This window comes from Glycine max, chromosome 17 (genome assembly GCF_000004515.6).
Source record: "Glycine max cultivar Williams 82 chromosome 17, Glycine_max_v4.0, whole genome shotgun sequence".
NCBI classification, from domain to species: domain Eukaryota; kingdom Viridiplantae; phylum Streptophyta; class Magnoliopsida; order Fabales; family Fabaceae; genus Glycine; species Glycine max.
In genome coordinates, this window is record NC_038253.2 from 3,368,041 (window position 1) to 3,385,303 (window position 17,263).

The 17,263-nt window shown below is 32.5% G+C and overlaps 2 protein-coding genes across 4 annotated transcripts; one reads left to right on the forward strand and one right to left on the reverse strand.

The window, feature by feature from the left end:
* The first annotated feature begins 1,738 nt into the window (after positions 1 to 1,738).
* On the forward strand, positions 1,739 to 11,233 carry LOC100781284 (phosphoinositide phosphatase SAC3). 3 transcript variants are annotated; one of them, XM_003550995.5, is made up of 16 exons: positions 1,739 to 2,532; positions 3,331 to 3,535; positions 3,625 to 3,787; positions 4,367 to 4,589; positions 4,734 to 4,810; positions 5,693 to 5,880; positions 6,000 to 6,097; positions 6,679 to 6,812; positions 6,901 to 7,029; positions 7,227 to 7,560; positions 8,214 to 8,335; positions 8,767 to 8,868; positions 9,186 to 9,380; positions 9,737 to 9,913; positions 10,108 to 10,222; positions 10,649 to 11,233. In XM_003550995.5, the coding sequence occupies exons 1-16, from the start codon at positions 2,407 to 2,409 to the stop codon at positions 10,763 to 10,765; spliced, it is 2,505 nt and encodes an 834-aa protein (XP_003551043.1). In that variant the 5' UTR covers positions 1,739 to 2,406; the 3' UTR covers positions 10,766 to 11,233. The 3 variants fall into 3 exon arrangements, with proteins under 3 accessions (XP_003551043.1, XP_006600426.1, XP_006600425.1); XM_006600363.4 differs by having other exon boundaries at positions 1,740 to 2,532; positions 7,293 to 7,560; XM_006600362.4 differs by having other exon boundaries at positions 1,741 to 2,532; positions 7,281 to 7,560.
* A 3,169-nt stretch (positions 11,234 to 14,402) lies between these two features.
* On the reverse strand, positions 14,403 to 16,881 carry LOC100306445 (CSN8/PSMD8/EIF3K domain-containing protein). The gene is made up of 8 exons (NM_001248227.2): positions 16,629 to 16,881; positions 16,496 to 16,552; positions 16,359 to 16,409; positions 16,195 to 16,257; positions 15,686 to 15,736; positions 15,547 to 15,613; positions 15,204 to 15,286; positions 14,403 to 14,822 (listed from the first exon to the last, which is right to left on the reverse strand). The coding sequence occupies exons 1-8, from the start codon at positions 16,740 to 16,742 to the stop codon at positions 14,619 to 14,621; spliced, it is 690 nt and encodes a 229-aa protein (NP_001235156.2). The 5' UTR covers positions 16,743 to 16,881; the 3' UTR covers positions 14,403 to 14,618.
* Positions 16,882 to 17,263: the final 382 nt, after the last annotated feature.

Sequence of the window (17,263 nt, forward strand, 5' to 3'; positions counted from 1 at the left end):
TTTATTGATTGAAATGAATGACGTGTGTGAGTTTGAAAGAGTGTCCTCTTCGTCTGTTGAGGACAACCAAGAAGGGTCCAAACCCAAAACAAAAGGATGATCGAAACTTGAAAGGGAAGTAGAAACCCTATCAGCGTGTTAAAGTTAAATTTTAAAAAATAAAACAATGTACATAGTAGATGGAAAAAAAATATTGTGTGAAATATTTATTATATTTTTTTCTTTCACAAAATTCAAATTCAAAATCTTATTTAAAAAATTTAAGACCATTTATATCAACAACTTATTGATAAAATATTTATGAGATTATAAATAATTTTTATAATGTCGTTAAATTATATATATATATATATATATATATATATATATATATATTATATTTCTAATCGTGTATTAGTGTATGCTTTTTACTCAAATCATACATAAAATCATAAATAAAGTCCATCCCTATGAGATGTCCTTTTTAGAAAGCAGGATAATTTTTTTTCATTGTCACACTTTTTTATTTATTTTAGGAGACACATTAAATTATGTGAGTATTTTTATTGCTCATTTATCAAATAATTGTATTTTTTATTTTTAATTAATAGATTTAATTTTCACTAACACTAAATGTAGTAGAATATTTTAAATTAATATCAATCATTAGTACCAAATATATCAAAACATTCATATATTACTAGTCAAACAACTAAAATTTATATTTTATCTATGTGTTTTTTTTTTAAAAAATTAGCTGTCCAAATATGCATAATCCTTCTTTCTAATTAGATGCAAATACGAAGGTATCATAAATCTTCAAATGTTTTTAATATAGGAGTACACCATAGTACAGTTTTTTTTACCAATAAAGTCTAATACATTAATAAATAATTAAATTATTTCGCTAACATTTTAACATAATTAAAATTTGTTGAAAAAAAAAATTATATATATAAAATATATAATTAAAAATTGAAAACAATTTCATTGATATTTACATCTTGTAAAGAAAATGCTTTCTAACCATATAAGAGGGAATAGTCTTAATATATAAAATAGTAATTTTTCAATAATATTTTTTAGCTTAAAAAATTAAAAATATATTTAATGTTCCAAATTATTGTCATTGTAATTGCAATTCTTAATAAATTTTGGATAAGGAAACTGGAAAAGTGACTACATAAGAGCACCATTATTGTATTGCCGTCCTTGCACAATAATTATACTTGTAAATTCATTTTCTCCTACATAGCCTGTAGTCATCACGAACTTATTCAGATGACACGTTTCACAATAAGTCGGTCGTTGAATAAGAATAAGAATAAATTAAATTGAATTTGCAAGAAGAAGAAAAAAAATAGTGTGAGAGATAATAACTAGTAGTTACGTATGTATAAATTAAATAAATTACTTACTATGTTGTTTGCCATACACATGATTCTTTCTCATCAATAATTATCAAGAGTAGTGATTCTAACATTGTTATTCCAGATATACGCCTTCTTTTAGAGTTTAACGTGTAATTACTGTAAAATTATTTTATATTATTATTTAATTATAAATTATTTTAAAATTCAATCAAGTTATCTAATGAATCATAAATGGATGATTTCGTAATTTTTTTTACTATAATTTTTTTTATTACTCTTTTTCCGAATTTCAATGTGTGGACGGAGAATTCACACATCAAAATTTAAATTTTCTTTATTTAATTTTGATTTTGACGCTGTGGTTTTGATTTGTTCTCTGGGTCTGAGCCTTCATCTTCACCCTCTCTCCCTAGAGAGAAATCAGATTTTTTTAATTTTAAATAAATAAAAATTTAACTTATATATCCATTTTTTCTTACAAAAAATAATAATAAATTGAATCAATAATTAGCAGCTCTTGTTCCTGCACCCGTGGTTCCAACCTTTTTGTTCTCGTACCTCCCAAATCTTCTTTCTCCTCTTCAATTTTCGCCCAGTTTTTCTCTGCACGATCTTCTCATCGTGTCTCGTTCACGAAAAAAGATTCCATTTTCAAAATACCCGCATGCTGTCATCCCCTGTGAGCAAGTGTGCAATTGTAATCACATATTCCGTTCCAAAAAGGATTCAATTTTTGTTTGTGGGTGGTGATTTTTCGATCTGGGTGTGTGGAGGGTGGAGTGAGGAATAGTGGGTCGTTGTTGATTTATAGCAGTGATGGTGATTGTGGATGGAGCTGAGAGGATGAGGAAAGATCAATAGTTTGGAAAATAATGCTGTATCTGAAGCAGCCTAGAGTTCAGGATATGGGTTTGGATTTTTGGGTTGTGGGCCTTTTGCATTGTACTGATTCTGAATTTTGGTGATTTTGTGTTGTTATTACTCCTTGCATGCCATTTTGGTGGTTTCCCTGAGCCTGAGGCTCGGGGGATCTGAGTGTTACAGAGAAAAAGTTATGGCATCGTTAGAGAATGAACCTTGTCACACTCCTTCTGCCTCTGACCAATCCCCTTTTTCTTCTCCTCCTCCTCCTCCTTCCAATGTCTGTATGCAGAAATTTAGGCTATATGAGACTCGATCGGTAATGCCCTTCTATTCTTCTTTCCACTGTTTTGAAACTGTTGTTGTAGTTTGCTGTCTGCTTGGGGTTCTCTTTGATTTTCTCATGTGATTTGATCTTTCTGTGTTGTAGAATTTAGAAAATATTTGTGGATACTTTTAAAAGTATTATCAATACACTTGTTTCTTGTTCATATTCATATATACCATGTTTTGGTGCATTTATTGTCCTATTTATGCACCATTGTCAAAGCTGGCTACTTGGCTTTTGTTTTGAATGCTTTTAGAAGAGACTTGACCAGCTGGTCATCCAGTGTGTTGGATTCTTGCATGATGATAGACTTAAACGTGTGTTTCGAACTTCCTTGCTTTCGTTGTTTTATGATATAAAAATTAGTTTGGGTAAAGTAGAAAGAACTACTTAACTTGGTAGCCTCATTCCATGTTTTGATGAAGTTCTAATCCTGTTTCTAGTTTAATATTCTTATGTATGTTTTTTGCCTTTCTGAAATGCTTCAGAATGAAATCTTTATGCCTCTGCATTTGATCATCTATGTGGATGCTTCATAATTCCTTCTTACCTTAAATTGGTATATGTTATTTATCTAGCTTTGAAAGTGGGTTGTCTCTTGCTTTTCATCATGCTTTAGATCCTTGGATATGAGTTATCATCCTTTGTAATCTAATATGCATACTAAGCTTGGAACATCCCATTTGAGAAATTTAATTTGCAAAATTGAATGTGTTATTGAAGTTGCAGTGTTTATCATGCCTTTCTTGTATTTAAAATATTTAACTTCTGCGTTTTTTTATTCCACAGAACTTTTACATGATAGGAAGGGACAAGAGCAGAACATATTGGAAAGTACTAAAGATTGACCGTCTCGATCCTTCTGAGCTAAATTTGCGTGAAGATTCCACCACATATACAGAAAGTGAATGCTCTGATCTTTTGAGACGGATACATGAGGGTAACAAGTCCACTGGTGGACTAAAATTTGTTACAACTTGTTATGGAATTGTAGGTATGTAAATCCATAATGTCTTGTCTACCACTCTACCTGCCTGTTGACCAATTATGAGTTAGTGTCTTGATATACTATTATGGTTTTAGGGTTCATCAAATTTTTGGGGCCTTACTACATGCTGCTTATCACAAAAAGAAGGCAAATTGGTGCAATCTGTGGTCATACAGTATATGCTGTCTCAAAGAGCGAGATGATTCCATTGCCAAATTCTTCAGTTCGGTCTAACATCAATTTTAAAAATGAAAACAGGTCCTTACAATCTTGCATATTATATCAATTCTACTTATCATGGAAAACCTGAATTTTAGCCCAGGTGATGCTAAGCATCTATTTGCATGTTATACATTATATATGAATATTTATTCGCTTCTTTTTCTTTCAAATGCTCATTTCTCCCCTCTGTTTCCTGTAACTATGTTAAACAAGAAAATATTTTGGTTGTTTTAGTTTGCTTGGATTTCTACTGGTCTCTCTATTTCTACCCTTTATCCAGTTTTAAAATTATTTCAGTTCTCCTCTGTTGATAAACATTTGAAATTAATATAAAGGTTAGCAGATAAAATTACATGATTACATTCCTTCTGTTCGACTCAAATATAAATATGACATGTTAAAGAAGCACACTGATTTGTTTAGGAGAACCTAGTTTTGATTAGACTTTGTTTATGATATTTTGGTGTAATTTAGAAATGCTACATGGTTCCTATTATTAATGTCATTTTTTAAATTAAACAGTTTTTTGGCATTATGTCAAATTTTATTGTTCTTTCTACATACATTATCAGGTTTTGTGTTAATTATATATATTTTTTTTCATTTATTTTTTAGGTACAAGAGGCTCCTATGCATGGTCGACCTTACAAAGGACTTTTTTTTCAGCTATTCATACCAAATTATGCGTAGTCTTCAAAGGAACATGTGTGATAATGAGACAGGCCATGTTCTTTATGAGACCATGTTTGTTTGGAATGAGTTCTTAACTCGAGGAATTAGGAATCACCTCCAGAATACTATTTGGACAGTTGCGCTAGTGTATGGATTTTTTAAACAGGTGAAGATAGGTTACTCTCAAAGTTCCATTGGATACTGTATTCATGTATTGATTAATCTTGTCAAGTAACTGGTTCCTGCTTAATACAAGCAATTTTGTCTTCCTCATCTTGTCTATCTGACATCTATCTGGTGGCTTCATTAGGAAATGCTAATGATATCCAGACGGGAGTTCACACTTACGCTCATTGCAAGACGATCACGTCATTATGCTGGCACTAGGTCTGTAAATTTCATCATATCTTATTTCAAACATTAAATCCATTGAATAATTTTCCAATGTGATTATATGCTGCATATCGACCAATTGGTATCAGGTTCTATAATTTGACTGTGTGCAAACTTAGCTAGTCAATTTATCAAGTGCCTCCTCTGCTGATTTTATCCGTATAGGCTTATACTCTGGTCGTTTTTTTTTTGTAATTTTAGTTGTTTTAATTTGTCACTGTGTCTTTGTAGTTTGAATATAAAATGAGTATAGTATAGGAAATGTGGCATGGAATAATCTGTCTTTCATGTTCTTATGATGGTATGCATCTCATTTTTCATTTGGGTGTTGGAAGATGTTATTAATGGGACTTTGTGTTTCCAATCCCCTGCCCTCCCCCTCTTCAAGTCCAACTAGCTTAGCCCAATTGTGACTTGCATTCATTAAACAGAAAGTGAGGTGGTAGACTAAACATAATAGTTTCAGTATATAAAATTGTTTGTTAGCTTTGCAAAGTTGACCATGAGTTGGAGAAGAGATTTTCTGACACAGTAAGCAAATATTAGATTTGAGAGAGGAGAAGAGATTGAGATTGAGAAAACTGATATTATTCAACCCAACTGTTAATCAGTTACAATTCTGTTTATATAGTTGGATAACTGCCAACTAACCTGAGTTAGTTGATATAGCTAACAGTCTAAACTAATAACTACAGTAGTAACAGATTAAGTAAAATATACTTAGAGTACTGTATACTCTTATAGGAAATATATATTAAAAAAAAGCAGTGCGCAAGCAGAAAAATCTTGAATTTTCAAGGATAGATATGGTAGAAAGGATGTCTATATATTTGCAATAATTATGTACAGTTTCACTTATTTTATTATTTTGTTTAGGTATTTGAGGCGTGGTGTTAATGAGAAAGGAAGAGTAGCAAATGACGTTGAGACAGAACAAATAGTCTTTGAGGATGTTGCAGAAGGTCTTCCCATCCAAATAAGCTCTATCATCCAGAACCGTGGTTCAATCCCTCTTTTCTGGTCACAGGAAACTTCAAAACTAAATATTAAACCAGATATTATATGTATGTCCTCCCATTTCACAAATATTGTAGCACTAGCAGAGTTATTTCTCTCTCAATTTCTCTACTTTGATGCGGAGATGTTTTTATGTTTGCTTATGTAGTTACTTATTTTTCTCCAGTGTCAAAAAAGGATCAGAGTTATCAAGCCACTAGATATCACTTTGAAAACCTTGTCAAAAGATATGGAAATCCCATAATTATTTTGAATTTAATAAAGGTAGTCATTTTTCCCCTCATTTATTACATGTCATCATTTAAATTCCTGAAAATTCAATTTTCTTATATCTTGGGTGAGTTGACACATATTGATGTTGTAATTGGTTATTTCTTGACTAGTTTTATGTTATATTTTTGTCAAAATAAAATAAAGGTGATATAATAATGACAAAGTGAATATTGTGTTGATGAACTGTACTGTCTCATGTTGATTTGTTAGAATATCTACATAATATTTAGAGGAAGAGAATGATGCATGATGGATTAGAATAAATGATGTTATTTTTTAAGTTATTTGTTCCCTTATTTAATTTAATTAGGATCAGGAGCCCAGTATCTTTATATATAAAAGTAGAAGTGAGCCCAGTATTAGTATAAATAGGACTATTGTGTTACTATTTACTATTTAGTATGACATAATACACCTTGGCAATTCAATATTGTATTATTTTGTGTCTGTATTCTCTCCTTTTCTCCTTCCTTACCTAAGTCCTAAACCTTATAAATTCAACTGTATCATTTTTTGTACAAGACTCTTGGGTGGGGTAATTCATAAGTTTCTTTTTTTTATTAAACCAACAGACCCATGAGAAGAAGCCTCGCGAGTCCATACTTCGTCAAGAGTTTGCTAATGCCATAGATTTCATTAATAAAGATTTATCGGACGAAAACAGGCTTAGGTTCCTTCATTGGGATCTGCACAAACATTTTCAGAGGTTGATTTTTTATTATATAATTCTATCCTTTTTGGCAAATTACAATGTGTTTCCTGATTAAGCTGATTTGCCTTGTATTCAATTCCAGCAAAGCTACAAATGTCTTGCAGCTTCTCGGCAAAGTGGCTGCATATGCATTGACATTAACAGGGTTTTTCTATTGCCAAACAACACCAACCTTGAGACCAGAAGAATGTCTGAAATGGCCAAGTACCAAGTAAGTTTTTCATTTGTTTCAAATCTTCAATTACCTTTTTCAAGGTTTCTTAGTTTAGAACAATGATATCAGCTTTTCCAAAGAATAAAGCAGACAGTGTTATATAAAAAATCGGTTAATGCTTGATGGACAGAGGACATACCTAAAGTTTTTCCTCAGACATCTTTTGCTTACTTAATGTTAAGTCTTACATGCAGCAATGTTGATAAGGGAACCTTTTCACCTACTAGACATGTCAATGATGACAACAGGGTTGACAACAGGGATGCAGATGAAAATTATTCTGTCAAACCACCCATGTTGCAGAGGGGGGTGCTCAGGACCAACTGCATAGACTGCTTGGATCGCACAAATGTTGCACAATATGCATATGGGTTGGCTGCTCTTGGCCACCAGCTCCATGCTCTGGGGGTTATTGACCACCCAAAAATTGATCTTGATGAGCCTGTAGCAGATGATTTGATGGGGTTTTATGAGCGGATGGGTGATACACTTGCACATCAGTATGGTGGTTCTGCTGCACACAACAAGGTGATTTGCACTCTGCAGCTTGTCACAATTGCTTCAGTTCACATATTCTAATGTAGCTTGGGAACTGATATTTTTGCTCCATTTTCTTTTTTAATTATCTAAAGCCAGTTGAATATATTTGTTTTCAATAAATGTTATCATTATTCATTGGGTTTAAACTTTGTGACGGTAAAGATAATCATCAAACTTCCTTTTTTTGGTGGAGCGGGTGGATGGAGAAAGTAGACCTCTTTATTTATCTCCCAATCAAAATTATTTAAGGGTTAACTACAGTTCATAGCTTTCTAATTATGTTGTTTGAGCTGGATGGCATACAATAGCCTTGTTAGCTTAATTGTTAGTACTGTGAGAATGGACTGATATACTGTGTTGATTCCATGCATCATTTATAGAGAACATTGACAAATACGATTTTGTGACTATCAATAATTATCTAAAATAATGTAGGAAATTAGAGTGAATTTGTCTTTATTGAGAATGTTCCACTGATGGGCTGGTCGATCTTTCGATGATACATATTTCTTGCCTGTTAAATTGGTAGAGTAGCAGTGGTCATAGGATTTTCTTTCCTGTTATATCATAACTATACATTGGTATAACGTGTTTTTAACCTTTTCTGATGATCTTTTTCTATAACTTGGGTTTCTATATAGATTTTCTCTGAGAGGAGGGGCCAGTGGAGAGCTGCAACACAGTCTCAGGAGTTTTTTAGGACTCTTCAACGCTATTATAGCAATGCATACATGGATGCTATGAAACAGGATGCAATCAATGTGTATGTGCTACAGTCATGAATTGTCTTCTTTTTCTATATGCCTCCATGTTATATACTTATTATTTTCAATGGCTGGATTGTAGCTTGTCTTCTACCTGTTTTGTTTGTTATTTTTTGTTCTGTCTCTATCTCTCTGTTATAGGGAGCTTTTGTTTTGGACAAGAGGTTTTTTTAAAATGGAAAGAAGGATAGCACAGTAAGATTAGGAATGCTCCTCAAATATTGCAAAAACAAAAATAAAACAATGACAATGCAACAGACTTTTCCAACCCCTCTGCATGTCTTTCTGTCCTCTAGCTTAGTAGCAACTTTTGTGATATTTTTAAGGCAGCTTGTACTTTTGTAATATATTCTATTGGAAAGATGCCTTTGCAATTTTAACTTATTCTCTTCTTCTAATCATGAGATGATCTTTCTGTTTATTGGGGCAGATTCCTGGGGCATTTTCAGCCACAACAGGGCAAGCCTGCTCTATGGGAGTTGGGTTCAGATCAGCTCTATGATGCAGGAAGACATGGAGATGATGATGCAAGGTATTTGAATATAATATATGTAATATAACACCTTTTTTCCCATAACCTTCTTTGAATTGGTCCTTGCTTGAAGATCTTGCATTGGGGTTTTTCTCTGTCTGGAACTTACACAGTCCACCTTCCCCTTCCATATTTTATATTGATCTATGAAACATACGCCTTGGTCCTAGTAGACACTTTGATAAAACAATCTAAAATAAAATTTGATATTTAATAATCATTTGGGCTTGTTGCAAATATGATGATAACTTGAAACTTGTACATTGAAAATGCCTGTCTACGCAACTAATATGATAACTATGAAATGAGTTTTTTAGGTCATTTTTCAAAAGATCCTTCTCAGATGGAAACATTCTTAATGAAAGTTCTACACCGATGTCAGCCCCAAAGGCCAAGCACGAAAAATTCCCAAGCCAAGGCGGCTTACCAGATCGATCAGAAGAAGGAAGCAAGGGTCTTTGTGAGTCATCACCAGAAATATCCACTACTGACAGTGACATCTCATTTTCAAGGTTTGTGTCCGATATTAATGTAAACTCAAGTGTAATCTGTTTTAAGCTGTACAGGAGAAATATCTACTGTCTTTATTAGTCGTCTTAATCTAGAAATTTTTTATTTCGTAGCATGCCTTTCTGTATAAGAATTTTTGTATTATAAGTATTTTCTAGAATATGGGAAATTTTTCTGTATGTTGAAATGTCCAATACAGTGTAAATTGTAATCTAAAATGTTCGATGAGCTCATATTTTGCAGATACAAATTGGAATTTCTGTTGCCTGCTTGTATGATGGCGTGTTCTGCCATTTGCTGCTTATTTTTTCCATTGAGCCTGTATATGTATGATATACAATTCATTTTGTATGTGTAGGTACACTCCCTCAATGCCTCGGAGACAGCTCTTTGGAGATATGCAAAGAGAGCGCTGCCTTGAAAGTGAACATATTTACTATTCTGATCACGGGGATTCCTTCAGCTGCTCCAACTTTGTTGACCTGGATTGGCTCTCTTCTTCAGGAAATTCATGCGAAGAAGAGCCATTCGAGAGGTAATACTTTTTATAGGAACTGGATTTGCTATGCAATTAATGGGTAAATATGACTGTCTTGGTTATATCCTGTTCTTTTTTTCTGATGGTCTACAAAATTTACCCAAGTTTCTTTCCTTCTTTCTGGTTTTTTGTATTTGTTTTATCCAAAATCAATTTTGTTGAGTTTAGAGTCAAATTTATACCGAATGCAGGTCATCAATTACCAACTCTCCAATTGCTGGAGTTTCTTCAGAAAATGTTATCAATGGAATGATGGTAGGTGAGGCAACTGCCTCCACTAGTGATTGGGGGGCCTCCAGCCTAAAGGTATCACCCTTTCTGATGCAGTATAATGTGATTCATATACTTCCTCATTCCTATAGATTCATTGTACTTGCATACCAATGAACATGATGTAATATATTGAATCCATTAATAATTATACATGCTAGGTTTCATTCACATGATGCAGTACATGTAGTTTTGAAGCATGCATTTGAAGTTCATTGTTTTGTTAAAAAAAGTAGTAAACAGTTTAGGCTATTCTTGGTCTACTAAGGGTATGTTTTGCTCTGATATGATAAAAGATGATGTATTTTGTGCACATTGCACAACAATCTTTTACCATTCATTTAGGATATGTATGAGTTTTATGTCAGTCTGAACTTTTAACAAGTTTAAGTGTGTTTTACTTCTTAAATTACTTGGTCTTTATGTCAGAATTCACACACTAATTATATGTAATATTCTTAGGGAAGGGAACAAACTGAATCCGAGTTATCTTACGATGATGCACGGTCCAACACACCAGAAGAATTTCCAGATACTTTTGTGAACTGGGTGACTTATGGACAAACACTTTGCCATTGAACTTTGCATATGATCTCTTGCACTAATGTATAATTGATATTTTTTTGGCTTGGTCTAAAGATGCTTATTAGAAGAAACTAGAGAGAAGGAAGCGGCGAAAGAAAAAGAATCAGGCATTTGGGTAGGCTTCTGTTTGTGTTTATGTGGTGGTGCTAATCTAAGAATCATCCTGAGGCCAATCTTGGTATTGACATGCAGCATTAATTCTGTTGTGAAGATCTCAATCAAATCCTCAAGGCATAGTAGAAAATAGTGCATAGCAAAGCAAGTGCTTGTAAAATTGTTTGTTGTCTTTTCCTTTCTTTTATTATTTTATTATTATTATTATTTTCTGTTGTTATTGTCTTCTTGGAGTTCAGTGTTTTCATTTTTCTTTCAGCAGTTATAATAGGTGCACTTTTTGTAAATATTATTACCCTACTTGTGGGAGCTTCACTTTTAGAATTGTAGATAATTGATTCTTTTAAATGACTTTGCTTGTTGTAATGTATAATTTAGAACTCATGCATATGATCATACTACGGTGGCTTTTTAGGTAAGATGCGCTTTTCTACGAGTTAATGCTCAAGAGTTTTTTCGAGGCTCCAAAATTTCCTTTCTATTATTATATTAATTATATACATTTTGATGAAATTAAGGCATTACCTTAATTATATGTAATTAATAAATTTACTAATAATTTTCATTATGTATCTATAAGTAAACACATTAATTATATATAGTTTTAAATTTATTAATTATTTATATTATCATTAAAAAATTATCCTTTTATTTTCTATGTCCATAGTTTCCTTATTTATTTTTTAATTAATGTTTGGAGAGAGAATAATTAGATAAAAGTATATAGAAAAAAATTAATACAACTAGAAATTAGAAAATTATCTTATAGAAAGAAATAAACAAATTTTTTATAAAGATCTTATAATTAGGGATAAAGAAAATATATTTATTTAAAATGTTTTTAATTACCTTAATTGAAATATATACTTTTCATAATAGAATTATTTTGTTTGAAACTACCCACATTAGTTGTCTTTCGATCAAACATTATACTTTCAAGATCAAAATTCACTTCAGACTCAACTTTTTTATCGGTGGTATAATAATTCTATTTACTTTAGCATTTAGTGACACAATTTTACGCAATAAGTATGTTCCACCATCAAATTTTCTATAGACAACAATTCAAGATTAAAATTCTCTTAAAAAAATTACAGTGCATCGAAATGAGCAACACCATCAAATTTGATATATAATCTCTCGTTTTGGTTTTTGCTGTATTTTCTGTACTTGGTTGATATCTTATTATCATTCTTTGAACTTATTCACTTGTAGCTAGTAATATTATTTTCAATGGAATGTAGTTATAGTATTAAAAGAAAACAAAAAACAATAAAAACCTTTAGCAAGACATATCTATAATATGAGCAGTGTAAATGCTATATATATGCCTATATCTTCACATATCTGTTCACGTAAAGCTAGCTGGAATATGGAACCAATAGCCATGTTGTAGTGTAGTCTATTCAGTGACAGCATGGAGGAGGGGATTGGTCTATTAGAATTAATGGGATCTGTCTGCTTTGGAAAAATTAATACTGATTGTACAGAAGACTTCAACAGCGTCTGCTAAATGCATGTTTCTTGACATGCATGATCGGAATTTGTCAATGCAATTTGGTTTTGGATATATGATATATCATATATGACCTTATATGATATATGATATATCATATATGTTTCTGTAAAGCTGCATTATAAGCCCAGTTGTTGTTAAAATTAACTCTCATGTAAATGGGTTGGGGTACCCCTTTTACATCGCCCTTTGCATGCATGGAAGTCCAATGCGGAGAAACAGATCTTTTAAGACCCTTACATCTAACCTTATTCATTTCCCAAACAGCAAGATGGCTTCTCTTGTAATCATGAGAAAGACATAGACAATCCCTAGATTCTTGATGAAGATCAACATGTAGCGTGGTAGCGACAAACATCTGTATGTCTCTTTCCTTAATTAAATCAAAAGGAAAAGCTCCGTATTCATTGGTCCAACTAGCAACGTTTCTCCAGCGATTGTCACCCATGCAGTAAACTCTCAATTATGTTGTTTTCAATGGTCACGTGAATCATCATAGCCAAAGCCTAACTCCGCGACTCCAATACCTATACTTAATTTCATGCACGCCGATTTTCGGGATCTTAACCTTGTAGCGAGTGAGTGGTGGAGTCTTCTTTAGTTCATATTCATAGGGAGCACGATTCATTCTCGTGACTGAACCCTACCACCAATACCTTTATTATACTTTCTACTATTAAGTAAATACTAAATAGTCAAAATATAATTTTCATGATTTGAACATTAAGAGTGATATCTATTCTAATATGCAAATCTCTATCCTTCTATCAATTATTATATTTCAAATTTTTTCTTGATGTTCACTTTGATGTACAAGTTATCAAATTATTTTTTTAAGATAAATAACTAAATTAAATCTACACGAAAATATAAAGTGACTAAAAATTTAAGGTAAAATACGTGAATTTATTTGAATTAAAATGTTAGAATATATGTTATTAATTTAACGTTTTTTTTTTATAGAAATCAGTTTTAATGTTCAAGTGAAAATCTTGTTTTAAATGTTCTAAGTGAAAATCTTGTTTTAATTTTCAAAAAGAATATGGTTGGAATATTTTGACTATTTACATTCTTAATTGTTGGGCACAGGCCTATAAACTAATTGTATTGTTGGTAGGGTTCAGTACGTACGTATGCATTGGTTAAGGTTTTGAGGGAAATTATTTAACACATCTCATTATTTTCTTGGTATACCTCAAGTGCATTATTACATCTAAAGATTGGACAATCCCTAATATAACTTTATATTATGATTGTCCAATCCATAATGCACAAAACAAATAATGAGATGTGTTAAATAATTCCAGGATTGCCCAATCCATGATGCACAAAACAAATAATGAGATGTGTTGAATAATTCCTCACAATTTAGGGCATTGATCATGAGAATGAGTCCTGCTCGCTATGATGATGCATTTATCCCTGGCGACCTCACAATGTAAATTCTGTCATGGCTTCGAGTGAAAGCACTTTCGCGATATAGGTGCATTTAAGTTTTGGAACTCTCCCGACTCCAAGGAACAATGTTTCCCTACACTACTGCTCCATGCAACGTTTACTCGATAACCCATTATCCGCCATTGATGATGTATTATTGGATTGGTCTGTTTGAGGGCTGTGACACATGAGGTCTCTGGGACTACTTTGGAATGCAGTACGTGTCGGATTTTGGAAACCGGCCACAAGGCTAAGATCCAAAAATTCATCATGCATTATGTTCTATATTGATAAGTTGATTGGCTTTGGCTACGATGATTCAAGCGACACTTACAAGGTGGTGGAAGTGGTTTAGAAATCACAGGAAATTACAGAATTGAGTTTACTGTTTGGGTGACAATTGTTGGAGAAAGATTGCAACCTGGACTGCATCGAGTTCAATTTTGCCCCAGTACCATACCGAGCATATAAGTGAACCTTGCTCTACTCCTTATTCCAATCTGTATTTCTTCTTTCCTCATATTTTTATCCTACTACTCATAACTAGCCAGGGAACTTATAGACGCAGTATAGAGAACAGGCCATCTGTTCAACGAATAATAAAGCATAGCAAAGCAAATTAATTTTCAGACAGGTATGCAAAACATGAGTAAACTACAATAGCTGTCCACTAATTCTCAAATTGAAGCATCCAAGGGGAAGGGAAGGTGTTGCTCCAACTGATATAATATCCGCATAATCTCCTTCAGGATAGAAAATTGGCAGTCTACCATAGAAAAATCAACTAAGAATAGGGAAGATGCGAGTAATGTGCTCCAATGGTACACTGTCTGCAGCATTTTTCTTCAAAGCTGGGTCATTAAATTCAGTTCTAGGGAGGACAACGAGTTGACCCCTGCCTTGGCTTTTCTCAACAACCCAACCACTGTTGGCTACTTGATGTTCAATGAATTTGTCCAAGGATAAACCTTCTATGTTAATAGCCTATGAAAAAGCAGAGAATAAAGGGTAGTGAAAGTCATTAAAACAGTAACAAATTTCACAAAACCAACCGCTCCTAAAGACTCCAGAACACAAGTCAATATTTAGACTCATTTGTTTCTGACTAACAGTGAGAAAAATGCAAATAACAAGGTGTCAAAGCTTTCAAGAAGAACCATTGAACATCTAAACAATAAATAGAGGATTATAGTGGTGAGTCTAGAAGTATTTTATTCTTAATGTATGAGTCACATTTAAACATGAGTTCAACTAGGAATTAGGGAATAAATGCAATGGATTTTGGGTTAGCAGCTATTAGCTGGAGATGAAACAACATTCCACTAAGTAATGAATCAATGCTTCAAATGGACAAAACAAACATACCTCAGCAAGCACAGTTCTAGGAATCCTTTGGTAAGTCAAGGAAAGGACATGGATTGCATATCCTTGGATTGCCTGCTCAAATCCTACAATTGAAAAGCAATATTATCAGCTACAAGATACAGTTGCAGCACATTACAGAGAATGCATTAGTTCAAAAATGGTTAATAGATGACAATATTCAGTAAAAACTTACACTATATAAAATGTACAGCTAGTCAGATAATAATAATAATAATAATAATAAACGTATGCTTTTTTTATATTTGAAATCTACTGGTCACATCATTCAAAGACATTAATCATAACTAATTATTATTTCATAAAATTAATAATATATAATTACCTGGCACAGCTTCAACTATATGACGACTTTTTGCTGCTTCATCCCAGAACTGCCGAAATCTTCCTGTCTGAAGCGGCATACATTAATTTCTAATTTCAAATGACTGCTAAGTCCTCTAGCAACTAAAGCTGATGCTTACCTCCAAATAGTGAGACAGGACAATCAAAGTCTTGAACTGCTCCTCCATTTGCTAGGATTCATAAAAAAAAAAAAAACATAAACCAAAAGGATCTAAAAACTTAGGTTGATAAAAACTAAAGAATTAGTAATCTGAATCAATAATAAGGGGTATAATAGACGAACTGATTGGCTAATTTCGTGGACTGCATGTGAAGGAATTGACAAAATCAATATTCTAATGCTTCTTCTCTTGATTTTTTTTTATTTTTTATTGATATCCCTTCCCTTATTTACTGATTCAATCAATATCTTACTTGTAGAACTTGGTATACTTGAATTTGTATTGTCATCACAAATCCCATAAAATAGTCATCATTCAACTGAGTAAAATTCATAAACTAGCAGGTGATTATTCAAACACGCATAACAAGACATGGGTGACAAAACTATTCAAACATCTAGTTATTTGTGAATGAAAGCAACACAAATTACTACAAAGAAAAGAATAATCATTTATAAAAATCATACCACGCGTTCTGGAATCAAAAAGAGACAAAGGCTGAAATCTGGCGCCGGCATTGCCATGAGAGCCTGTTAAACGAAAATAAATAAATATTCAAGCACGAGATGGCATTCGCCATCCAACTAATCAGTTGAAAATGTAAAAGTCACAGCCAAAAAAAAAACCACACCTTGACCAATATGCGGGCCACAATCTGGGAACTCATTTTCTCTGGTTCAAACTGAAATAACAGATAATCAATTATCAAACTATTACTCGCAACTTGTTACTAATTAATTAATTGATATGAAAACCAATGAAAAATACCTGGTAGAGGCGAAGAAGGCAGAGATTCGCGTCCAGGCTGTAAGTTTGCGACGAAACCTAAAAGGAAACAGAAATTGGGTTTCATTTCAAACCTAGGTTTTTGGATTTAGGAAAAAGAAGATAGAGAAGGAACCTGGTCGTTGACATAGTTTTCGAGATCTGGAAGAATATCGGGATTGTATGGATTGAAGGCTACAAGCTGCTCCACTGTGTAAGCTACCTTTGTTGTCTCCTTTTCTCTTCCCATCTCTCTCTTTCTCAACGCAAACCCTACTTAGCCTCCCAAACCCAACAAAAACTCTTCCCTTCGGCCTCGTATGGAATGCTGCGACAAAACTCAACACTATGCAAAAACTTCCCCTTTTATTAATTAGGCTGAGTGAGTGAAGGAGTAAGGGAAAGGTAATAAATATATATTAAAAAGGGCTTATTATGTTTTTAATTATCTTTGTTATGCAAAGGTTTAAATTAAAAATAAAAATAAAAATGTTAGTTAATTAAATAATAGTTATATCAAAATCAAAAGATATTTGAAATTTCCTAACCATCAAAATGCTAAAATTATTGTTAATATATTGCTATTTAAAAAAATAAATTAATCAATTATAATATAAAATTATATTATTTGGTAGAATTGGCTTGAATACAATAAGTAAATTAATTATTTAATTTTAATAAAATTTACAGATAATTTGAGTGATTTTTCTATGGTTGAATATACATTTGAGTTCAATAAAATTTACTGATCATTTTTAATTATTATATTAT

Bases quoted from the DNA above. Each gene is read 5' to 3' on its own strand.
- LOC100781284 (XM_003550995.5), top strand. From the start codon at position 2,407: ATGGCATCGTTAGAGAATGAACCTTGTCACACTCCTTCTGCCTCTGAC. The intron at 2,533-3,330 runs GTAATGCCCTTC...TTTATTCCACAG, and splicing joins GGCTATATGAGACTCGATCG to AACTTTTACATGATAGGAAG. The intron at 4,590-4,733 runs GTGAAGATAGGT...TGGCTTCATTAG, and splicing joins TGTATGGATTTTTTAAACAG to GAAATGCTAATGATATCCAG.
- LOC100306445 (NM_001248227.2), bottom strand. From the start codon at position 16,742: ATGGGAAGAGAAAAGGAGACAACAAAGGTAGCTTACACAGTGGAGCAG. The intron at 16,410-16,495 runs GTATTTTTCATT...CTGTTATTTCAG, and splicing joins GCCTTCTTCGCCTCTACCAG to TTTGAACCAGAGAAAATGAG. The intron at 15,614-15,685 runs GTAAGCATCAGC...ATGCCGCTTCAG, and splicing joins TCCTGTCTCACTATTTGGAG to ACAGGAAGATTTCGGCAGTT.